The following is a 25,330-nucleotide window of genomic DNA, read 5'->3' as shown; positions in this document are numbered from 1 at the left end:
AGAACAGTGCTTTGCACATAGTAAGTGCTTAATAAATGCTATAAAAAATAAATACGATTGAATGAATGAATGGAATGAATGAATGAATGGAGGTGGATGGGGAGTAATAATAATAATAATGGCATTTATCAAGTGCTTACTATGTGCAAAGCACTGTTCTAAGCGCTGGGGAAGCTACAAGGTGATCAGGTTGTCCTACGGCAGGCTCCCAGTCTTCATCCCCATTTTCCAGATGAGGCCCAGAGAAGTGAAGTGACTCGCCCAAAGTCACCCAGCTGACGATTGGCGGAGACGGGATTTGAACCCATGACCTCAGACTCCAAAGCCTGGGTTTTTTCCACTGAGCCACGACCACCTGATTACCTTGTATCTAGCCCAGCGCTTAGAACAGTGCTTGGCACGTAGCGCTTCACAAACACCATTATTATTATCCAATACAATTCATTCAATCGTATTTATTGAGCGCTTACTGTGTGCAGAGCACTGGCCTAAGCGCTTAATTCAGTGCAGGCCTTCACATAGCGCTTCACAAATACCATTATTATTATTTATTTTATTTTGTTTGTTTGGTTTTGTTCTCTGTCTCCCCCTTTTAGACCGTGAGCCCACTGTTGGGTGGGGACTGTTTCTAGATGTCGCCAATTTGTACTTCCCAAGCGCTTAGTCCAGTGCTCTGCACATAGTAAGCGCTCAAGAAATACGATTGATGATGATGATGATGATTATTCTCCAATACAATCAGTGCAGGCCTTCCCTGTCCCGTGTGGGATTCCCAAGAGTCGGGGAGAACAGACCTTCAATCCCATTTTATAGACGAGGAAACAGGCACAGAGAAGTGACTTACCCAAGGTCACACAGCAGGGCAGTGACGCGGATGGAAGCCCAATCTCTCCAGAGAGCCACCCCCAGACCCCCACTGGCCCGAGCCCAAAGAAATGTAATCAAAGAAGCCTCCTTAATCAATCAATCAATCAATCAATCAATCAATTGTATTTATTGAGTGCTATGTGCAGGGCGCTGTAGTAAACGTTGGGAGTCCTTGGTAGTTTTCCACCAAGCTGTCAGTAGGTTTTCTCCCTACTCAGGGCGGTGTTTTGCTTTTTGTTTTATTTCGTTTTCTGTCTCCCCCCTTTTAGACTGTGAGCCCACTGTTGGGTAGGGACTGTCTCTATATGTTGCCAATTTGTACTTCCCAAGCGCTTAGTACAGTGCTCTGCACATAGTAAGCGCTCAATAAATACAATTGATGATGATGGTAGGGATTGTCTCTATCTGTTGCCCAACTGGACTTTCCAAGCGCTTAGTACAGTGCTCTGCACACGGTAAGTGCTCAATAAATACATGAATAAATATGTATATATGTTTGTACACATTTATTACTCTATTTATTTATTTATTTTACTTGTACATATCTATTCTATTTATTTTATTTTGTTAGTATGTTTGGTTTTGTTCTCTGTCTCCCCCTTCTAGACTGTGAGCCCACTGTTGGGTAGGGACCGTCTCTATATGTTGCCAACTTGGACTTCCCAAGTGCTTAGTACAGTGCTCTGCACACAGTAAGTGCTCAATAAATACATGAATAAATATGTATATATGTTTGTACATATTTATTGCTCTATTTATTTTACTTGTACATATCTATTCTATTTATTTTATTTTGTTAGTATGTTTGGTTTTGTTCTCTGTCTCCCCCTTCTAGACTGTGAGCCCACTGTTGGGTAGGGACCGTCTCTATACATTGCCAACTTGTACTTCCCAAGCGCTTAGTACAGTGCTCTGCACACAGTAAGCGCTCAATAAATACGATTGATGAAGATGGTAGGGATTGTCTCTATCTGTTGCCCAACTGGACTTTCCAAGCGCTTAGTACAGTGCTCTGCACGCAGTAAGTGCTCAACAAATACATGAATAAATATGTATATATGTTTGTACATATTTATTACTCTATTTATTTATTTTACTTGTACATAGCTATTCTATTTATTTTATTTTGTTAATATGTTTGGTTTAGTTCTCTGTCTCCCCCTTCTAGACTGTGAGCCCACTGTTGGGTAGGGACCGTCTCTAGATGTTGCCAACTTGGACTTCCCAAGCGCTTAGTACAGTGCTCTGCACACAGTAAGCGCTCAATAAATACGATTGATTGAAATACAGCGCTCAGCAACCAGGAAGGAGCCCGGGGTTGGGAGTCAGAGGTCGTGGGTTCTAATCCCAACTCTGTCACTTATCAGCTATGTGACTTTGGGCAGGTCACTTCCCTTCTCTGGGCCTCAGTCCCCTCATCTGGAAAATGGGGATAGAGACTTGTGAGCCCCCCGTGGGACAACCTGATCACCTTGTAACCTCCCCAGTGCTTGGAACAGTTCTTGGCGCATAGTAAGCGCTTAACAAATGCCGTCATTATTATTATTTAATAAATACGATTGAATTGTACCTTCCAAGCGCTTAGTCCAGTGCTCTGCACACAGTAAGCGCTCAATAAATACGATTGAATGAACGAATTGAATAATAATAATAATAATGGCATTTATTAAGCGCTTACTATGTGCAAAGCACTGTTCTAAGCATTGGGGAGGTTACAAGGTGATCGAGTTGTCCCACGGGGGGCTCACAGTCTTAATCCCCCATTTTACAGATGAGGGAACTGAGGCCCAGAGAAGTGAAGTGACTTGCCCAAAGTCACACAGCTGACAGTTGGCAGAGCCGGCATTTGAACTCATGACCTCTGACTCCAAAGCCCGGGAGCTCAATAAATAATAATGATAATGGCATTTGTTAAGTGTTTACTATGTGCAAAGCACAGTTCTAAGCGCTGGGGAGGTTACAAGTTGATCAGATTGTCCCACAGTCTTTATCCCCATTTTCCAGATGAGGGGACTGAGGCCCAGAGAAGCAAAGTGACTTGCCCAAAGTCACACAGCTGGCAATTGGCTGAGCCGGGATTTGAACCCATGACCTCTGACTCCCAAGCCCGGGCTCTTTCCGCCACTTGTCAGCTGTGTGACTTTGGGCAAGTCACTTCGCTTCTCTGGGCCTCAGTTCCCTCATCTGTAAAATGGGGATAAAGACTGGGGGACAATCTGATCAACTTGCAACCTCCCCAGCGCTTAGAACGGTGCTTTGCACATAGTAAGCGCTTAATAAATGCCATTATTATTATTATTATTATAAATGCCATCATTACTGAGCCCCCTCTCCCCCTCCCCATCCCCTCCGCCTTACCCCCTTCCCCTCCCCACAGCACCTGTATATACGTATAGATGTTTGTACGGATTTATTACTCTATTTATTTTATTTGTACATATTTATTCTATTTATTTTATTTTGTTAATATGTTTTGTTCTGTTGTCTGTCTCCCCCTTCTAGCCTGTGAGCCCGCTGTTGGGTAGCGACCGTCCCTAGATGTTGCCAACTTGTCCTTCCCAAGCGCTCAGCCCAGTGTTCTGCACACAGTAAGCGCTCAATAAATACGATTGAATGAGTGAATATTCTTCTTCTTATTATTATTATTGCCGAGCCCCGCTGCTTCTCTGTTGCATTGCCTGTCTCCCCCGTTGTTGGGGAGGGACTGTCTCTCATCTATGGCCGAATTGGGGTTTCCAAGCGCTCAGTCCAGTGCCCTGCCCATAGTAGGCGCTCAATAAATAGGTCCGACTGACTGAAAGCCCCTCGAAGGCGTCGAGCCAGGGCTGAGGCGAGCCGAGGCCCCTCCCCCCGCCCTCCCATTGGTCCAGAAATGCCGCATTCCCTCCTCCCGCCCCCGTCACGTGACCCCTCCTCGCCGGACCCCCTTCCGCCTAGACCCGGCTGCTGTCCCCAGGGCGCATGCGCAACGCGCCACCTCCTCCTCCTCCTCCTCCCCCTCCCCCCAGCTCCCTCAGGCTTGCGCGTGCGCAACGCCCCTCCTCCTCTCCTGCCCCCCACTCTCCCTCAGGCGTGCGCGTGCGCAACGCACCGCCTTCTCCTCCTCTCCCTTCAATGTGCGCGTGCGCAACACGCCTCCTCCTCCCCCCCCGAGTCGTGCGCATGTGCAACGCGCCTCCTCCTCTTCCCCCGGCGCTCCCTCAGACGTGCGCTTGCGCAACGCTTCTCCTCCTCCTACCCCGCCCCCGCTCCCTCAGGCGTGCGCTTGCGCAACGCGCCTCCTCCTCCTCTCCTCCCCCCCAAGGCGTGCGATGCGCTTGCGCAACGCTCCTCCTCTTCCTCTCCTCCACCCCCGCGCTCCCTCAGGCGTGCGCGTGCGCAACACGCCTCCCCGCGCCATGTTCCCCCACGCGCCCCACCTCGCTCTCCCTCAGGCGTGCGCGTGCGCAACGTGCCCCCTCCCCCCCAGTCGTCCGCGTGCGCAACGCACCTCCTCCCCTCAGTCGTGCGCGTGCGCAACGCACTGTCTCCTCCTTCTCCTCCTCCCCCCCCGCTCTCCCTCTGGCGTGCATGTGCGCAATGTGCCTCCTCCTCTCCCCCCTCGCTGCCCTCCCTCAGGCGTGCGCGTGCGCAACGCGCCTCCTCCTCCTCCCCCCCTCAGGGGTGCGCAACGCGCCTCCTTCTCCTCTCCTCCCCCCCACCGCAATCCCTCATGCGTGCGCCACGCGCCTCCTCCAACTTCCTCGCGCTCCCTCAGACGTGCGCAAAGCGTTTCCTCCTCCCCCCATGCTCTCAGGCGTGCGCGTGCGCAACGCGCCTCCTCTTCCCCCTCCTCAGTCATGCGCGTGCGCAACGCGCCTCCTCCCCCTTCTCCTCCCCCCCCCCCGCTCTCCCTCAGGCGTGCGCTGGTCTCCTCCTCCTCTCCCTCCCCCCGCCGCGCTCCCTCAGGCGTGCGCGTGCGCAACGCGCCTCCATCTCCTCCCCCCCTCAGTCGTGCGCGCGCGCAACACACCTCCTCCTCCCCCCCGCTCTCCCTCAGGCGTGCGCAACTCTCCTCCATCTCCTCCCCCCTTTAGTCGTGCGCGTGCGCAACGCAGCACCTCCTCCTCCCCCTCCCCCCCCCCCCCCGCTCTCCCTCAGGCATGAGCGTGCGCAACACGCCTCCTCCTCTCCTTTCCCCCGCCGCGCTCCCTCAGGCGTGCGCGTGCGCAACGCGCCTCCTCCTCCTCCCGCCCTCAGGCGTGCGCAACGCGCCTCCATCTCCTCCCCCCCCCTCAGTCGTGCGCAACACACCTCCTCCTCCCCCCCGCTCTCCCTCAGGCGTGCGCAACGCGCCTCCATCTCCCCCCCCCCCCTTAGTCGTGCGCGTGCGCAACGCAGCACCTCCTCCTTCTCCTCCCCCCCCCCGCTCTCCCTCAGGCATGAGCGTGCGCAACACGCCTCCTGCTCTCCTTTCCCCCGCCGCGCCTCCTCGTCCTCCTCCCGCCTTCAGGCAAGCGCGTGCGCAACGCGCCTCCATCTCCTCCCCCCCCTTAGTCGTGCGCGTGCGCAACGCAGCACCTCCTCCTCCTTCCCCCCCCCCCCGCTCTCCCTCAGGCATGAGCGTGTGCAACGCGCCTCCTCCTCTCCCCCCCGCCGCGCTCCCTCAGGCGTGCGCGTGCGCAACGCGCCTCCTCGTCCTCCTCCCGCCCTCAGGCGTGCGCGTGCGCAACGCGCCTCCTCCTTCTCTCCCGCCCTCCCCCCGCGCTCCTTCAGTCGTGCGCCTGCGCAGTGCGCCTCCTCCTTCTCCCCCCCCGCGCTCCCTCAGGCGTGCGCGTGCGCAAGGCGCCCCCTCCCCCCGCCGCCGTCGTTCCCTCAGCGGTGCGCGTGCGCGGTGGCCAACGATCGATTTGGGCCTAACGGTTGCCCGTGCCCTGCCCCATCCCTTGCCAACTTGCGCCCTGTGCCCCCCTCCTCCCCGCCATCGCCCTGTGCCCCCTCAGCCCTCTCTTTCCCGCCCTCACGTCCCGCTAAGCGGCCACCCCGGGTCATCCCGCCCCCTTGGCCCCCTGCCACCCTCACCATGAGGGAAGAGAGCCCGAGGCCTGGTGCCCCGAGGCCATGAGGGCATGGGGGGCGTAGGGCCGAGGGGCATCCGCCCTCCAAGGCCCCCCAAAGTGGCAGCGGGCACCCTGGGCATCTCTTGCTGCTGCTTCTTCCTCCTCCTCCTCCTCCTCCTCCTCCTCCTCGTGTTTGCCCCCTGGCCCCACCTGGCAGGTAGGAGCCCCACGGGCCCCGCCTGCCACTCCCACCTCACACCTGAGGGGATAATAGTCATCATAATGAGGGCACTTATTAAGCGCTTACTACGTGCAAAGCACCGTCCTAAACGCTGGGGAGGTTCCAAGGTGATCAGGTGGTCCCACAGGGGGGTCCCAGTCGTCATCCCCATTTGACAGATGAGGGAACTGAGGCCCGGAGAAGAAGAATAATGGCATTTATTAAGCGTTCAAAGCACCGTCCTAAACGCTGGGGAGGTTCCACGGTGATCAGGTGGTCCCACGGGGGGCTCCCAGTCTTCATCCCCATTTGACAGAGGAGGGAACTGAGGCCCAGAGAATAACAATAATGGCATTTATTAAAAGTGCAAAGCACCGTCCTAAACGCTGGGGAGGTTACCAGGTGATCAGGTTTTTCACAGGGGGGCTCCCAGTCTTCATCCCCATTTGACAGAGGAGGGAACTGAGGCACCGAGAATAATAATAATGACATTTATTAAGCGCTTACTATGTGCAAAGCACTGTTCTAAGTGCTGGGGAGGTTACAAGGTGATCAGGTTGTCCCACAGGGGGCTCCCAGTCTTCACCTCCATTTTACAGATGAGGGAACTGAGGCCCAAAGAATAATAATAATGGCATTTATTAAGCCAACTTGTACTTCCCAAGCGTTTAGTACAGTGCTCTGCACACAGTAAGCGCTCAATAAATACAATTGAATGAATGAATGAATGAAGTGCTTACTATTTGCAAAGCACCATTCTAAGCACTGGGGAGGTTCCAAGGTGATGAGGTGGTCCCACGGGGGGCTCCCAGTCTTCACCCCCATTTGACAGATGAGGGAACTGAGGCCCAAAGAATAATAGTAATGGCATTTGTTAAGCGCTTACTACGTGCAAAGCACCGTTCTAAGCGCTGGGGAGGTTCCAAGGTGATGAGGTGGTTCCACTGCAGGCTCCCAGTCTTCACCCCCATTTGACAGATGAGGGAACTGAGGCCCAGAGAATAATAATAATGGCATTTATTAAGCATTTACTATGTGCAAAGCACCGTTCTAAGCAATGGGGAGGTTCCAAGGTGATGAGGTGGTCCCACGGGGGCTCCCAGTCTTCATCTCCATTTGACAGGTGAGGGAACTGAGGCCCAGAGAATAATAAAAATGGCATTTATTAAGCGTGCAAAGCACCATCCTAAACGCTGGGGTGGTTCCAAGGTGATGAGGTGGTCCCACGGGGGGCTCCCAGTCTTCATCCCCATTTGACAGAGGAGGGAACTGAGGCCCAGAAAATAATAATAATGGCATTTATTAAGCGTGCAAATTACCGTCCTAAATGCTGGGGAGGTTACAAGGTGATGAGGTGGTCCCACGGGGGGCTCACAGTCTTCATCCCCATTTGACAGATGAGGGAACTGAAGCACCGAGAATAATAATAATGACATTTATTAAGTGCTTACTATGTGCAAAGCACTGTTCTAAGTGCTGGGGAGGTTACAAGGTGATCGGGTTGTCCCACAGGGGGCTCACAGTCTTCATCCCCATTTGACAGATGAGGGAACTGAGGCCCAAAGAATAATAATAATAGCATTTATTAAGCCAACTTGTACTTCCCAAGCGCTTAGTACAGTGCTCTGCACACAGTAAGCGCTCAATAAATACAATTGAATGAATGAATGAATTAAGCGCTTACTATTTGCAAAGCACCATTCTAAGCACTGGGGAGGTTCCAAGGTGATGAGGTGGTCCCACGGGGGGCTCCCAGTCTTCACCCCCATTTGACAGATGAGGGAACTGAGGCCCAGAGAATTATAATAATGGCATTTATTAAGCGTTTACTATGTGCAGAGCACCGTTCTAAGCACTGGGGAGGTTCCAAGGTGATGAGGTGGTCCCACGGGGGGCTCCCAGTCTTCGTCGCCATTTTACAGATGAGGGAACTGAGGCCCAGAGAATAATAGTAATGGCATTTGTTAAGCGCTTACTACATGCAAAGCACCGTTCTAAGCAATGGGGAGGTTCCAAGGTGATGAGGTGGTCCCACGGGGGGCTCCCAGTCTTCATCGCCATTTTACAGATGAGGGAACTGAGGCCCAGAGAATAATAATAATGGCATTTATTAAGCGTGCAAAGCACCGTCCTAAACGCTGGGGAGGTTCCAAGGTGATGAGGTGGTCCCACTGGGGCTCCCAGTCTTCATCGCCATTTTACAGATGAGGGAACTGAGGCACAGAGAATAATAATAATGGCATTTGTTAGGCGCTTACTACATGCAAAGCACCGTCCTAAGCAATGGGGAGGTTCCAAGGTGATAAGGTGGTCCCACGGGGGGCTCACAGTCTTCATCCCCGTTTTACAGATGAGGGAACTGAGACCCAGAGAATAATAATAATGGTATTTGTTAAGCGCTTAGTACGTGCAAAGCACCGTTCTATGCACTGGGGAGGGTACAAGGTGATCAGGTGGTCCCACAGAGGGCTCCCAGTCTTCATCCCCATTTTACAGATGAGGGAACTGAGGCCCAGAGAATAATAATAATGGCATTTATTAAGCGCTTACTATGTGCAAAGCACCGTTCTAAGTGCCGGGGAGGTTCCAAGGTGATCAGGTGGTCCCACTGGGGGCTCACAGTCTTCATCCCCATTTGACAGATGAGGTCACTGAGGCCCAGTGAAGTGACTTGCCCAAAGTCACCCAGCTGACAAATGGCGGAGCTGGGATTTGAACCCACGACCTCTGACTCCAAAGCCCGGGCTCTTTCCACTGAGCCACACTCCTTCATGCTGCCCCTTCCCCAAAGAAAAGAAGAATAAGGGTATTTATTAAGCAGATACCCTAACACACAGAGAAGCAGCGTGGCTCAGTGGGAAGAGCCCAGGCTTGGGAGTCAGAGGTTGTGGGTTCCAATCCCGCCTCTGCCACTTATCAGCTGGGTGACTTTGGGACGATCACAACTTCTCTGGGCCTCAGTGACCTCATCTGGAAAATGGGGATGATAATAATAATAATAATGATGGCATTTGTTAAGCGCTTACTAGGTGCCAAGCACTGTTCTAAGCGCTGGGGAGGATGCAAGGTGATGATAAGGTTGTCCCATGTGGGGCTCACAGTCTCTGTCCCCATTTTCCAGATGAGGTCACTGAGGCCCAGAGAATTCATTCATTCATTCATTCAATCGTATTTATTGAGCGCTTACTGTGTGCAGAGCACTGTACTAAGCGCTTGGGAAGTCCAAGTTGGCAACATGGAGAGACGGTCCCTACCCAACAGCGGGCTCACAGTTTAGAAGGGGGAGACAGACAACAAAACAAAATGTATTAACAAAATAAAATAAGTAGAATAAATATGTACTAATAGAGTAATAAATATGTACAAACATACAGAATATATATATATATATTCATTCATTCATTCAATCGTATTTATTGAGCGCTTTCTGTGTGCAGAGCATTGTACTAAGCGCTTGGGAAGTCCAAGTTGACAACATGTAGAGACGGTCCCTACCCAACAGCAGGCTCGCAGTCTAGAAGGGGGAGACAGACAACAAAACAAAACGTATTAACAAAATAAAATAAGTAGAATAAATATGTACAAATAAAATAGAGTAATAAATACGTACAAACATATATACATATATACAGGTGCTGTGGGGAGGGGAAGGAGGTAATGCGGGGAGGATGAAGAAGGGGAGAGGAAGGAGGGGGCTCAGTCTCTTTGCCTCAGTTCCCTCATCTGGAAAATGGGGATGAAGACTGTGAGCCCCACGTGGGACCACCTGATCACCTTGAATCCCCCCCAGCACTTAGAACAGGGCTTGGCACGTAGTAAGCGCTTAACAAATGTCATTATTATTATTATTATTATTATCTGTTAGGCCAATCCTTGAGAAAACCCGGGGAAGTTTGGTTTTCCGGCTCACAGGAGAGTGGCCAATTGGAAAAGTAAATTATGGGGTAACGATGGAAGGGGATTTGTGGAAAAGCCGCCGCCGGAGTATTCGGTTGCGGTTTGATCACATTCCCACGAGTAATTTTTCCCCGGGAACGTGAGGCTTTTGGCGGCGACGTTTTTCTCCGAGAGGGACGGACACAGAGAGGCCTGTTGGATTCCCGTCAGTTGTCACCTCTTTTTTTGGGTGTGCGCCTGGGTTTTGCTACTGCTGGCTCTGGTCCCGTTCGAGGAGTGTTATCTGTGTAACGGTGCGGTATTTTGCGGGGTTTTGCGGCCCGGTTAGCTTTTGTGTAGCAAGGGAAGACATTGTAAATATTTCAGTTCAATAAAAACTTAAATAAGGGGCACTAAGTTCAGTTTGAGGCCTTTCAGGCCTCAAAGGAAACCAGAAAAGCACCTCGGGAGGAGTTTATTTTTTATTTTTTATGTTTCCCCGAGGCGTTCTAACTCTCCTGCCAAAAACGGAGGAGGATCCAAAAATAGACTTATTGGAAGAAGAACAAACCAGAATTTTAGGAGCCAGGGTTTTCTGCTACTGTGTAAGCCTGGCTCGGAAAAGGTGTTTGCATTTAAGCGCTTAGCGGGCATGGAACGTGTCTACCGACTCTGTCGTATTCTCCCAAGCGCTTATTATTATTATTATTACGGTTTTGTTAAGCACTTACTATGTTCCAGAGCAGTGCTCTGCGCACCTGACTGCTCTGTGACCTTGGACAAGTCACTTCCCTTCTCTGTGCCTCAGTTCCCTCATCTGTAAACTGGGGATTAAGCCTGCGAGCCCGCTGTGGGACAGAAACCGCGCCCTATCCGATGATCTGGTATCATCATCATCATCAATCGTATTTATTGAGCGCTTACTATGTGCAGAGCACTGTACTAAGCGCTTGGGAAGTACAAGTTGGCAACATCTAGAGACAGTCCCTACCCAACAGTGGGCTCACAGTCTAAAAGGGGGAGACAGAGAACAAAACCAAACATACTAACAAAATAAAATAAATAGAATAGATAGGTACAAATAAAATAAATAAATAAATAGAGTAAAAAAAATATGTACAAACATATATACATATATACAGGTGCTGTGGGGAAGGGAAGGAGGTATCCATCCCAGTGGTTGGAATCAATCAATCAATCAATCGATCGTATTTATTGAGCGCTTACTGTGTGCAGAGCACTGTACTAAGCGCTTGGGAAGTCCAAGTTGGCAACATATAGAGACGGTCCCGACCCAACAGTGGGCTCACAGGCTAAAAGGGGGAGACAGTCCCCAGCGCTTAGCACAGTGCTTGGCACACAGTAAGCGCTTACCAAATACCACAGTTATTAGAGGAAGCGCTCAGTAAGTGCACTGATCCATTGACGGACGGATTGATTCAAGGGCAGCGCAGTTGGAGGAAGGTTCATAATAATAATAATAATGGCATTTATCAAGTGCTTACTATGTGCAAAGCACTGTTCTAAGCGCTGGGGAGGCTACAAGGTGATCAGGGACCGTTTCTATATGTTGCCAACTTGTACTTCCCAAGCGCTTAGTACAGCGCTCTGCACACAGTAAGCGCTCAATAAATACGATTGATTGATTGGTTGATCAGGTTGTCCCATGGGGGGGGCTCCCAGTTTTCATCCCCATTTTCCAGATGAGGGAACTGAGGCCCAGAGAAGTGAAGTGACTAGCCCAAAGTCACCCAGCTGGCAACTTGCAAATATTTACTACTTATTTTGTTCATGATGCGCATCTAGCTTTACTTCTGTTTATTCTGATGACTTGACACTTGACCCCATGTTTTGTTTTGTTCTCTGTCTCCCCCTTCTAGACTGGGAGCCCGTTGTTGGGTAGGGACCGTCTCTAGATGTTGCCAACTTGGACTTCCCAAGCGCTTAGTCCAGTGCTCTGCACACAGTAAGCGCTCAATAAATACGATCGACGGATTGATTATTGGTATTAATGCCGCAAGCCTCCGCCCGGAGCCCGACTTTGAATCGACGAATTTGATCCTACCTGGCGGGAAGAGGTAGAAAATCCAGACCCGGAGGATCGGGGATGGATGGGATGCTTGGGAACTGAGCTGAAATGCAGCTAAATCAATCAATCAATCAATCAATCAATCAATCGTATTTATTGAGCACTTACTGAGTGCGGAGCACTGGACTAAGCGCTTGGGAAGCCCAAGTTGGCAACGTATAGAGACGGTCCCTACCCAATAGCGGGCTCACAGTCTAGAAGAGAATAATAATAATGATGGCATTTATTAAGCGCTTACTACGCGCCAGCGCTCCTAATAAACCCACTGGATATTTTTCCTGAAAAGGCAGGGCCGTGGAGCACGTTACCTGAATAACCATTATTATTTATGTGTCCCCGTCCCCCGTCCTCCTTCTCCTCAGGTGACAGATGGGACACATTTAAGCACCAGGTAAAATATTGTTTTACTTTTGTTCCAGTCCCTTAGTATATAGCTCTCGATAAAAATCCGACTATTACATAGAATTGAATAATATTATTATTAGATAATAATAATCTAATAACATTATTAGAATAATAATAATGGCATTTATTAAGTGCTTACTAGGTGCAAAGCACTGTTCTAAGCGCCGGGGAGGTTACAAGGTGATCAGGGATCATTTCTATATGTTGCCAACTTGTACTTCCCGAGCGCTTAGTCCAGTGCTCTGCACACAGTAAGCGCTCAATAAATACGATTGATTGATTGATTGACTGGTTGATCAGGTTGTCCCACGGGGGGCTCACAGTCTTCATCCCCATTTTCCAGATGAGGGAACTGAGGCCCAGAGAAGTGAAGTGACTTGCCCAAAGTCACCCAGCTGGCAACTTACATAGAGTCTGTATAAGTAGATAATACACTCTTCTACTGCTATTAGTATACACATATATTCATTCATTCGATCGTATTGATTGGGCGCTTACTGTGTGCAGAGCACTGTACTAAGCGCTTGGAAAGTTGGTAACGTATAGAGACGGTCCCTACCCAACAGCGGGCTCACGTGTATTCATCAAAATACACATGTGTATTTTGATGATGATGATGGCATTTGTTAAGCACTTACTATGCGCGAAGCACTGTTCTAAGCGCCAGGGAGGATACAAGGTGATCAGGTTATCCCCCGGGGGGCTCACGATCTTCATCCCCATTTGACAGATGAGGGAACTGAGGCCCAGAGAAGTGAAGTGACTGGCCCAAAGTCACACGGCTGACCAGCGGCGGAGCCGGGATTCGAACCCATGACCTCTGACTCCCGAGCCCGGGCTCTTTCCACTGAGCCACGCTGCTTCCCTCGGGAATCTGTGCCCATAATCGTAATAACTGCGGCATTCCTGACTCCCAGCCCAACTCAAAGGAGGGGAGGCCGTTTGCGGTGGAATGGAAGGAGAGCGGTGTGGTCTGGTGGCTAGAGCCCGGGCCTGAGGGTGAGAAGGAGCTGGGTTCTAATCCCGCCACGCCACTTGTCTGCCGGGTGGCTTTCGGCTTATCCGTTCACTTCCCTGTGCCTCGGTTCCCTCATCTGTAAAATGGGGATGAAGGCCGGGAGCCCTTTGAGGGACAGGGACCGTGTCCCTCCCGATTAGCTTGTGTCTGCGCCATTCATTCAGTTGTATTTGTTGAGCGCTCACTGTGTGCAGAGCACTGTACTAAGCGCTTGGGAAGTACAAGTTGGCAACATATAGAGATCAATCAATCAATCATATTTATTGAGCGCTTACTGTGTGCAGAGCACTGTACTACGCGCTTGGGAAGTACAAGTTGGCAACATATAGAGACGGTCCCTACCCAACAATGGGCTCACAGTCTAGAAGGGAATAATAATAATGATGGCATGTATTAAGCGCTTACTCTGCGCAAAGCACTGTTCTAAGCGCTGGGGGGGATACAAGGTGATCAGGTTGTCCCACGGGGGGCTCACAGTCTTAATCCCCATTTTCCAGATGAGGTCACTGAGGCCCAGAGAAGTGAAGTGTCTCGCTCAAAGCCACCCAGCTGCCAAGTGGCGGAGCCGGGATTTGAACCCACGACCTCTGACTCCAAAGCCCGGGCTCTCTCCACTGAGCCACGCTGCTCATCATCATCATCAATCATATTTATTGAGCGCTTACTGTGTGCAGAGCACTGGACTAAGCGCTTGGGAAGTCCAAGATGGCAACATATGGAGACGGTCCCTACCCAACAGCGGGCTCACAGTCTAAAAGGGGGAGACAGAGACCAAAACCAAACATACTAACAAAATGAAATAAATAGAATAGATATGTACAAGTAAAATAAATAGAGTAATAAATATCATCATCATCATCAATTGTATTTATTGAGCGCTTACTGTGTGCAGAGCACTGTACTACGCGCTTGGGAAGTCCAAGTTGGCAACATATGGAGACAGTCCCTACCCAACAGCGGGCTCACAGTCTAAAAGGGGGAGACAGAGACCAAAACCAAACATACTAACAAAATGAAATAAATAGAATAGAAATGTACAAGTAAAATAAATAAATAGAGCAATAAATATCATCATCATCATCATCATCAATTGTATTTATTGAGCGCTTACTGTGTGCAGAGCACTGTATTAAGCGCTTGGGAAGTCCAAGTTGGCAACATATGGAGACAGTCCCTACCCACCAGTGGGCTCACAGTCTAAAAGGGGGAGACAGAGACCAAAACCAAACATACTAACGAAATAAAATAAATAGAATAGAAATGTACAAGTAAAATAAATAAATAAATAGAGTAATAAATATGTACAAACATATATACATATATACATATATACAGGTGCTGTGGGGAAGGGAAGGAGGTAAGATGGGGGGGATGGAGAGGGGGACGAGGGGCACTGCTCATTACAGTGCCTGGCACGTAGTGAACGCTTAACCAATCCCATTAAAAAAAAAAATGCTGTAATCCTCCATCAGATTCTTTTCGTGTGTTTTAAAGGTCAGGCTAAGCTACAGGAAGAAAGTTGTAGTTGGCTTCTTCACGTCCGGACGATGCCAACCCGCCATCCTAAATCCCGGATTTTCAGGTATTAATAGGCCGGGGGATTTCTCCGAACAAAGGGGGCCCTTTAGAAACGGTTTGGGGAGCAGGGTGGCCTAGTGGAAATCAATCAATCAATCATCATCCTCATCATCAATCGTATTTATTGAGCGCTTACTGTGTGCAGAGCGCTGGACTAAGCGCTTGGGAAGGACAAATTGGCAACATAGAGAGACAGTCCCTACCCAACAGTGGGCTCAATCGTATTTATTGAGCGCTCAGGCATGGGAGTCAACGGATCTGTGTCCCAATCCCGGTTTGGCTACTTGTCTGCTGAATAATAATAATAATAATAATAATAATAATAATAATAATAATAATAGTCAACTGATCTGTGTCCCAATCCCAGCTCGGCTACTTGTCTGCATAATAATAATAATAATAATAATAATAATAACAACAACAACAGTCAACGGATCTGTGTCCCAATCCCGGCTCGGCTACTTGTCTGATGCATAATAATAATAATAATAATAATAGTCAACGGATCTGTGTCCCAATCCCGGCTCGGCTACTTGTCTGATGCATAATAATAATAATAATAATAATAATAATAATAATAATAATAATAGTCAACGGATCTGTGTCCCAATCCCGGCTCGGCTACTTGTCTGCTGCATAATAATAATAATAATAATAATAACAGTCAACGGATCTGTGTCCCAATCCCGGCTCGGCAACTTGTCTGCTGCATAATAATAATAATAATAATAATAATAATAATAATAATAATAATAATAATAGTCAACGGATCTGTGTCCCAATCCCGGCTCGGCTACTTGTTTGCTGCATAATAATAATAATAATAATAATAATAATAATAATGATAATCATAATAGTCAACGGATCTGTGTCCCAATCCTGGCTCGGCTACTTGTCTGCTGCATAATAATAATAATAATAATAATAATAATAATAATAATAATAATAATGATAATAATAACAGTCAACGGATCTGTGTCCCAATCCCGGCTCGGCTACTTGTCTGCTGCATAATAATAATAATAATAATAATAATAATAATAATAATAATAATAATAATAATAGTCAACGGATCTGTGTCCCAATCCCGGCTCGGCTACTTGTCTGCTGCATCATAATAATAATAATAGTCAACGGATCTGTGTCCCAATCCCGGCTCAGCTACTTGTCTGCTGAATAATAATAATAATAATAATAATAATAATAATAATAATAATAATAATAATAATAATAGTCATCATCATCATCATCATCAATCGTATTTATTGAGCGCTTACTATGTGCAGAGCACTGTACTAAGCGCTTGGGAAGTACAAATTGGCAACATATAGAGAAAGTCCCTACCCAACAGTGGGCTCACAGTCTAAAAGGGGGAGGATGTGTGTCCCAATCCCGGCTCGGCTACTTGTCTGCTGCATAATAATAATAATAATAATAATAATAATAATAATAATAATAATAATAGTCAACGGATCTGTGTCCCAATCCCGGCTCGGCTACTTGTCTGCTGCATAATGATAATAATAATAATAATAATAATAATAATAATAATAGTCATCATCATCATCAATCGTATTTATTGAGCGCTTACTATGTGCAGAGCACTGTAATAAGCGCTTGGGAAGTACAAATTGGCAACATATAGAGACAGTCCCTACCCAACAGTGGGCTCACAGTCTAAAAGGGGGAGACAGAGAACAAAACCAAACATACTAACAAAATAAAATAAATAGAATAGATACGTACAAGTCAAATACAAGTAAAGTTAAAATACTTAATCATCCTTTAACAGCCTGCCGCCTTCTCCCTTTCCGCGGCATTTTGTTTCAATTGCCCTAAAAGCGAATACGTGGTTTAAAAAAGGGATCCCAACCGCTTCCCACTCGGAGCCGAAAATCAAAAAAACTAGAAATAAATCGTGTTCCTCTCAACTTCTCTCCAATAGATTCATCGTTCCCCCATTCCTTGGACGATGAAGGAATGGATGGATTGCCGGCAAATATTTTGAAGGATTTCAAACCGTCGAGGGAGCGGCATGCTGTCACGGTAAGAGATTTTAAAACCGTCTGACTTCCCAACTTGGACTTCCCAAGCGCTCAGTACAGTGCTCTGCACACAGGAAGCGCTCAATAAATATGATTGATTGATCGATTGATCGATTCTCTTGTTCTCGAGAGGTCGTTCGGCCCCCTGCCCTCAGGTATGTGGCTCAGTGGAAAGAGCCCGGGCTTTGGAGTCAGAAGTCATGGGTTCAAATCCCAACTCCGTCTGTTGTCAGCTGTGTGACTTTGGGGAAGTCGCTTCACTTCCCCGGGCCTCAGTTCCCTCATCTGTCAAATGGGGATGAAGCCTGTGAGCCCCCCGTGGGACAACCTGATCACCTTGCATCCCCCCCAGCGCTTAGAACAGTGCTTTGCACATAGTAAGTGCTTAATAAATGCCATTATTATGTGGCTGGCTGAACAACGCAGGCCAGGTGTTTGTCTAATTCTGTTTTTTTTTTGGAAGGGTCTTTATGGATAGTATAGTAGTGGTAATAGTAGTAACAGTAGCAGTAGGGGTAATAATAATAGTTAATAATAATAATAATGGCATTTATTAAGCGTTTACTATGTGCAAAGCACCGTTCTAAGCGCTGGGGGGGGATGCAAGGTAATAATAATAATAATAATGGCATTTATTAAGCGTTTACTATGTGCAAAGCACCGTTCTAAGCACTGGGGGGGGGGGGATGCAAGGTAATAATAATAATAATAATGGCATTTATTAAGCGTTTACTATGTGCAAAGCACCGTTCTAAGCGCTGGGGGGGATACAAGGTAATAATAATAATAATAATAATGGCATTTATTAAGCGTTTACTATGTGCAAAGCACCGTTCTAAGCACTGGGAGGTTACAAGGTGATCAGGTTGTCCCACGGGGGGCTCACAGTCTTCATCCCCATTTTACAGATGGCATTTACATAAATGCCATTATTATTATTATTATTATAGAGCACGGGCTCGGGAGGCAGAAGGACTTGGGTTCTAATTCCACTCTACTACGTGTCTGCTGGGTGACCTTGGGCAAGCCACGTCCTTCTAGACTGTGAGCCCGCTGGTGGGTAGGGACCGTCTCTATATGTTGCCAACCTGGACTTCCCAAGCGCTTAGTCCAGTGCTCTGCACACAGTAAGCGCTCAATAAATACGATTGAATGAATGAATGAATGTGCAAAGCACTGCTCTAAGCGCTGGGGGGGATACAAGGTAATAATAATAATAATGATAATGGCATTTATTAAGCGTTTACTATGTGCAAAGCACTGTTCTAAGCCCTGGGGGGGGATACAAGGTAATAATAATAATGGCATTTATTAAGCAGTTACTATGTGCAAAGCACTGTTCTAAGCACTGGGGGGGATACAAGGTAATAATAATAATAATAATGGCATTTATTAAGCGTTTACTATGTGTAAAGCATTGTTCTAAGCTGGGGGGGATACAAGGTAATAACAATAATAATAATAATAATAATGGCATTTATTAAGCGTTTACTATGTGTAAAGCATTGTTCTAAGCTGGGGGGATACAAGGTAATAATAATAATAATGATAATGGCATTTATTAAGCGTTTACTATGTGCAAAGCACTGTTCTAAGCACTGGGGGGGATACAAGGTAATAATAATAATGGCATTTATTAAGCGTTTACTATGTGCAAAGCATTGTTCTAAGCACTGGGGGGGATACAAGGTAATAATAATAATGATAATGGCATTTATTAAGCGTTTGCTATGTGCAAAGCATTGTTCTAAGCACTGGGGGGATACAAGGTAATAATAATAATGGCATTTATTAAGCGTTTACTATGTGCAAAGCACTGTTCTAAGCACTGGGGGGGATACAAGGTAATAATAATAATAATAATGGCATTTATTAAGCGTTTACTATGTGCAAAGCATTGTTCTAAGCGCTGGGGAGGATACAAGGTAATAATAATAATGATAATGGCATTTATTAAGCGTTTACTATGTGCAAAGCATTGTTCTAAGCACTGGGGGGATACAAGGTAATAATAATAATGGCATTTATTAAGCGTTTACTATGTGCAAAGCACTGTTCTAAGCACTGGGGGGATACAAGGTAATAATAATAATAATAATGGCATTTATTAAGCGTTTACTATGTGCAAAACATTGTTCTAAGCACTGGGGGGATACAAGGTAATAATAATAATAATGGCATTTATTAAGCGTTTACTATGTGCAAAGCACTGTTCTAAGCACTGGGGGGATACAAGGTAATAATAATAATGATAATGATAATGGCATTTATTAAGCGTTTACTATGCGCAAAGCATTGTTCTAAGCACTGGGGGGATACAAGGTAATAATAATAATAATGGCATTTATTAAGCGTTTACTATTTGCAAAGCACTGTTCTAAGCACTGGGGGGATACAAGGTAATAATAATAATGGCATTTATTAAGCATTTACTATGTGCAAAGCACTGTTCTAAGCACTGGGGGGATACAAGGTAATGATAATAATAATAATGGCATTTATTAAGCGTTTACTATGTGCAAAGCACTGTTCTAAGTGCTGGGGGGATACAAGATAATAATAATAATAATAATGACATTTATTAAGCGTTTACTATGTGCAAAGCACCATTCTAAGCACTGGGAGGTTACAAGGTGATCAAGTTTGTCCCCCGTGGGGCTCACAGTCTTCATCCCCATTTTCCAGATGAGGGAACTGAGGCCCAGAGAAGTGAATTGACTTGCCCAAAGTCACACAGCTGACAAGTGGCGGAGCTGGGGTTCGAACCCATGACCTCTGACTCCCAAGCCCGGGCTCTTTCCACTGAGCCATGCTGAATCTTTATGGGTAGTATAGTAGTAGCAATATTAGTAACAGTAGCAGTAGTGGCAATAATAATAGTTAATAATAATAATGGCATTTATTAAGCTCTTACTATGTGCAAAGCACTGTTCTAAGCGCTGGGGGGGATACAAGGTGATCAAGGTTGTCCCACGTGGGGCTCCCAGTCTTCATCCCCATTTTCCAGATGAGGGAACTGAGGCCCAGAGAAGTGAAGTGACTTGCCCAAAGTCACACCGCTGACAAGTGGCTGAGCCGGAATTTGAACCCATGACCTCTAACTCCTAAGCCCGGGCTCTTTCCACTATCCCCCCGCCCCCCGGCTTCTAGACTGTGAGCCCACTGTTGGGTAGGGACCGTCTCTTTATGTTGCCAACTTGGACTTCCCAAGTAGTCCAGTGCTCTGCACACAGTAAGCGCTCAATAAATACAATTGATTGATTGATTGATTGATAGTAGTAATATTAGTAACAGTAGCAGTAGTGGTAATAATAATAGTTAACAATGATAATGGCATTTATTAAGCACTTACTATGTGCAAAGCACTGTTCTAAGCGCTGGGAGGTTACAAGGTGATCAAGGTTGTCCCATGGGGGCTCACAGTCTTCATCCCCATTTGACAGATGAGGTCACTGAGGCCCAGAGAAGTGAAGTGACTCGCCCCAAGTCACACAGCTGACAAGTGGTGGAACCGGGATTCGAACCCATGGCCTCTGACTCCCAAGCCCGGGCTCTTTCCACTGAGCCACGCTGAATCTTTATGGATAGTATAGTAGTACTATCCCCCCCCCCACCACTTCTAGACTGTGAGCCCACTGTTGGGTAGGGACCGTCTCTTTATGTTGCCAACTTGTACTTCCCAAGCGCTTAGTCCAGTGCTCTGCACACAGTAAGCGCTCAATAAATACAATTGATTGATTGATTGATTGATAGTAGTAATATTAGTAACAGTAGCAGTAGTGGTAATAATAATAGTTAACAATGATAATGGCATTTATTAAGCACTTACTATGTGCAAAGCACTGCTCTAAGCGCTGGGAGGTTACAAGGTGATCAAGGTTGTCCCCCGTGGGGCTCCCAGTCTTCATCCCCATTTTCCAGATGAGGTAACTGAGGCCCAGAGAAGTGAATTGACTTGCCCAAAGTCACCCAGCTGACAAGTGGCGGAGCCGGGGTTCGAACCCATGACCTCTGACTCCCAAGCCCGGGCTCTTTCCACTGAGCCACACTGAATCTTTATGGGTAGTATAGTAGTAGTAATATTAGTAACAGTAGCAGTAGTGGTAATAATAATAGTTAATAATAATAATGGGATTTATTAAGCGCTTACTATGTGCAAAGGACTGTTCTAAGCGCTGGGGTGGTTACAAGGTGATCAGGTTGTCCCACAGGGGACTCACAGTCTTCATCCCCATTTTCCAGATGAGGTCACTGAGGCCCAGAGAAGTGAAGCGACTTGCCCCAAGTCACACCGCTGACAAGTGGCGGAACCGGGATTCGAACCCATGGCCTCTGACTCCAAAGCCCGGGCTCTTTCCACTGAGCCACGCTCCTCCAAGAGGCCTTCTCCCAACTATAAACCATCATTTCCTCTCCTCCCTCTCTCTTCAATCTGGGATTTGTAGCCTTTATTCCCCCCACCCTCAGCCCCACAGCATTTATGAACGGTTCTGTAATCTATTTATCTAAATGCCCGTCTCCCCCTCGAATACGATTCGTTCAATCGTATTTATTGAGCGCTTACTGTGTGCAGAGCACTGGACTACTGTACTAAGCGCTGGATAGATTGTAAGCTTTCGGTGGGCAGGGACCGTGTCTGCCGACTCTGTTAGATTGGACATTCCCAAACACTGAGCACAGTGCTCCGCACACGGAGAAAGGAAAGAAGCGGCTTGGCCAATGGATAGAGCCCGCGCCCGGGACTCAGAGGTCGTGGGTTCGAATCCCCGCTCCTTCCCTCGTTGGCTGTGTGAACCCGGGCGAGCGACTTCACTTCTCTTGGAGAAGCAGCGTGGCTCAGTGGGAAGAGCCCGGGCTTTGGGGTCAGAGGTCATGGGTTCAAATCCCGACTCCGCCAATTGTCAGCTGGGTGACTTTGGGCGAGTCACTTCACTTCTCTGCGCCTCAGTTCCCTCATCTGGAAAATGGGGATGAAGGCTGTGAGCCACCGGTCGGACCACCTGATCACCTTGTAACAGTGCTTTGCACATAGTAAGCCCTTAATAAAGCGCTTTGGAATCAGTGGTCATGGGTTCAAATCTTGGCTCCACCAATTGTCAGCTGTGTGACTTTGGGCAAGTCACTTAACTTCTCTGTGCCTCAGTTCCCTCATCTGTAAAATGGGGATTAAGACTGTGAGCCCCCCGTGGGACAACCTGATCACCTTGTAACCTTCCCAGCGCTTAGAACAGTGCTTTGCACATAGTAAGCGCTTAATAAATGCCATTATTATTATTATTGTTAATAAATGCTATCATCATCATTATTATTATTATTCTCTGGGCCTTAGGTATCTCATCTGAAAATAGGAATGAAGACTGTGAGCCCCGTGGGGGACATTCATTCATTCATTCGTTCATTCAATCGTATTTATTGAGCGCTTATTGTGTGCAGAGCACTGTACTAAGCGCTTGGGAAGTACAGGTTGGCAACCTTGTATCTACCCCAGCGCTTAGGACAGCGCCTGGCACATAGTAAGCCCCTCTATACCCGTATGTTTGTTGCGGGCAGTGAATGTGTGTGTTTATTGTTAGAGGGTAATAATAATAATAATAATGATGGCATTTGTTAAGCGCTTACTATGTGCAAAGCACTGTTCTAAGCGCTGGGTACTCTCCCGAGTGCCTCAGTTCCCTCATCTGTAAAATGGGAATTAAGAAGGGGACGGGGACTGTGTCCAACCTGATTATCTTGTAGTTACCCCAGTGTTTAGAACAGTGGCTGGCACATAGTGAGCCCGCTGTTGGGTAGGGACCGTCTCTATGTGTTGCCAACTTGTACTTCCCAAGCGCTCAGTACAGTGCACAGGGTAAGCGCTCAATAAATACGATTGAATGAATGAATGAGTGCCGAGGACAGTGCTCTGCATTCGGTAAGTGCTCAATAAATGCGATTGATTGACTGATGGACTTAACGGAGATCATACAAATAAAATCAGATCACCCCTCCCTATATGTTGCCAACTTGTACTTCCCAAGCGCCTAGTACAGTGCTCCGCACACAGTAAGCGCTCAATAAATACGATTGATGATGATGATGATGATGATCCCCGGCTCTGGAACGCAGATAGGTCGGCTCAGTGTATCTCCTTGAAGTTTCCAGGGGAGTCTGCGGGGAAGACAAGAGGCCTGCTCCCGTCCGCGCCGTTCGTCTCCCGGCAAAGAAGGAAGACACCCAACCGGAGACGGCAATTCCCGGAAAGATGGAGGGAAAGGCCCATTAGATCGGCGACTCCGGGTGCCGGACGACAGGCAGGGCGGCCCTCTCCCGGACGCTGCCGGACCCAGAGGCGCGAGGCGGGAAAAGCGAGCCTCCCGCTTCCAAACCCGACCCCCAGATGGGAAAGAGACCTCGCCCCGGAGTTGAGGGAGACCCAAATGTCGGGAAGCCTTCCGTGCCTCAGGAGGGTCGGGCCGCGGCGGGATTGCGACGCGGAGCCCGGATCGAAGCAGAAGGAAGGCTCGGATCCTTGCGCCGTCCGGGAAGGGCGAAGGGCGGGACGGAAGGAAGCGGGAGGGAAAGGGGCGCCGTCCGGGACCGGGGCTTTCGTGGCCCCGAGGCTCTTCTTGAAGGCCCCCGCGGCGGCCCTCCGCGTCCCCGGGAGCCCCTCGGCGTTCCCGAAGAGAAAGAAGAAAGGCCTCAGAAGGGCCCCGAGCAGAAGGCCTCAAGAGAAACCTCCCCCGGTGCACCATGTTTTCCTTCCTCACCATTTAGAAGAGGAACCGACAAACCCCGGAAACGCCTCGGAAGACGCCGTGGAGGAAGACGTCCTCGGCCTCCCGGCCCCCGAGGAGGAGACCGTCCTCGAGGACGTGGACGCGGGCCTCTCCCGCAACTCGACGGAAGCTGAGGACGACGACCTCAAGGCCGGGGCTTGGCGGCCCAAGAAAGGTTCGCTTTGGCCCGAGGGAGAAGGAGCCCCCCGCCACCCCGGAGTCTTGCAGTTCGAGAGGAAGAAAACAAAGAAGTTTCACTCGCTGCTCCGCGACCGGATCAATATCAACGGGGAAGAAGGACACCCCCTCCCGGGACTCCCGGAGGACGGGCCGGAGCTCGGAAACCTCCCCCGCGTGTTCCCGGGAGCGAGCCGCCGAGGCCCCAAGAGAACGCACGCCCTGCTAGGGGCCGTTCCCCAGAAGAAACAGAAGAAAAAGAGCCACCCCAAAACCGCGGGAACGCGGGTCCGCGCCAGATTCCCGGTTCACGGAGCCCACCCGGCGGGCGCGGTCCCCACTCCGACCCGTCCCGCCCCCGTGGCGGGCAAGGTCACCAAACGAGGGACCTCGCGGAAAGGCGGCAGGTTGCGCGTCCGGCCCATGCAGGACATGCTCAAACAGTTAGAGGCCATGTCAGACCTCCTGCTGAAACAAATGTTGGCGACCCCCCGGGAGAAGCCCTCGGAAAACCGCGGCCTTCCCGCCCGGAGCGGGACGGAGGGAAGGGCGGAATAGTTCATCCGACGCGACGCGGAAAGGGGAGGGCGGCCGACTCCCACCGGGGAACGGAGAGCCAAGGCGAGGCCCGGAGAAACGGAGCGAGGCAGCGTGGATCGCTCTGGGCCAAGGAATCCGAATAAAATCGAAACGTTCGTTCCTCCGAAGTTAAATCCATCTCCGGTTAATGTCCGTCCGCGCTCAAGCGACCATCCGGAGCATCCGGAGCCTCGCCGCGGGGCGGGTATCTTGTTAGGCCGCGGAGTCTGGGGGCCCCTCGTTTCTTTCCCGACGAGTGAATCCCTTCTCGGTCCTCTCTGAATTCCCTTCGACGCCTGTTGGGAATGCGCCCGCTCCCCGGCGCTTAGCGCAGTGCCCTGCATGCAGTAAGCGCCCAATAAATACGACCGAAAGCGAATGAATGAATGCCTGGGGGACAAGAGCGAGAGATCCCCGCCGACCCAAGCCCGTTCTCCAACTTGATCGTTGAATTACCTTGTAGCCTCCCCAGCGCTTAGAACAGTGCTTTGCACATAGTAAGCGCTTAATAAATGCCGGCATTATTGTTATTATTAAGTCACTTAACTTCTCTGGGCCTCAGTGACCTCATCTGTAAAATGGGGATTAAGAGTGTGAGCCCCACGTGGAACAACCCGATCACCTTGTAACCTCCCCGGCGCTTCGAACAGTGCTTTGCACAGAGTAAGCGCTTAACAAATGC

At 48.7% G+C, this 25,330-nt stretch overlaps 1 protein-coding gene across 1 annotated transcript; it reads left to right on the top strand.

Moving 5' to 3' along the window:
• The first annotated feature begins 5,796 nt into the window (after positions 1-5,796).
• On the top strand, positions 5,797-25,027 carry LOC119947247. Its single transcript, XM_038768858.1, has 5 exons — positions 5,797-6,123; positions 12,454-12,482; positions 15,009-15,096; positions 17,038-17,138; positions 23,272-25,027. Exons 1-5 carry the CDS (start codon positions 5,976-5,978, stop codon positions 24,625-24,627), a joined length of 1,722 nt encoding a protein of 573 aa, XP_038624786.1. The 5' UTR covers positions 5,797-5,975; the 3' UTR covers positions 24,628-25,027.
• Positions 25,028-25,330: the final 303 nt, after the last annotated feature.

The sequence above is a fragment of the Tachyglossus aculeatus genome, chromosome Y4 (assembly GCF_015852505.1).
Source record: "Tachyglossus aculeatus isolate mTacAcu1 chromosome Y4, mTacAcu1.pri, whole genome shotgun sequence".
In the NCBI taxonomy this organism is placed as follows: domain Eukaryota; kingdom Metazoa; phylum Chordata; class Mammalia; order Monotremata; family Tachyglossidae; genus Tachyglossus; species Tachyglossus aculeatus.
The sequence above is the reverse complement of the archived record's forward strand: the minus strand, read 5'-3'. Positions and strand labels throughout refer to the sequence as shown.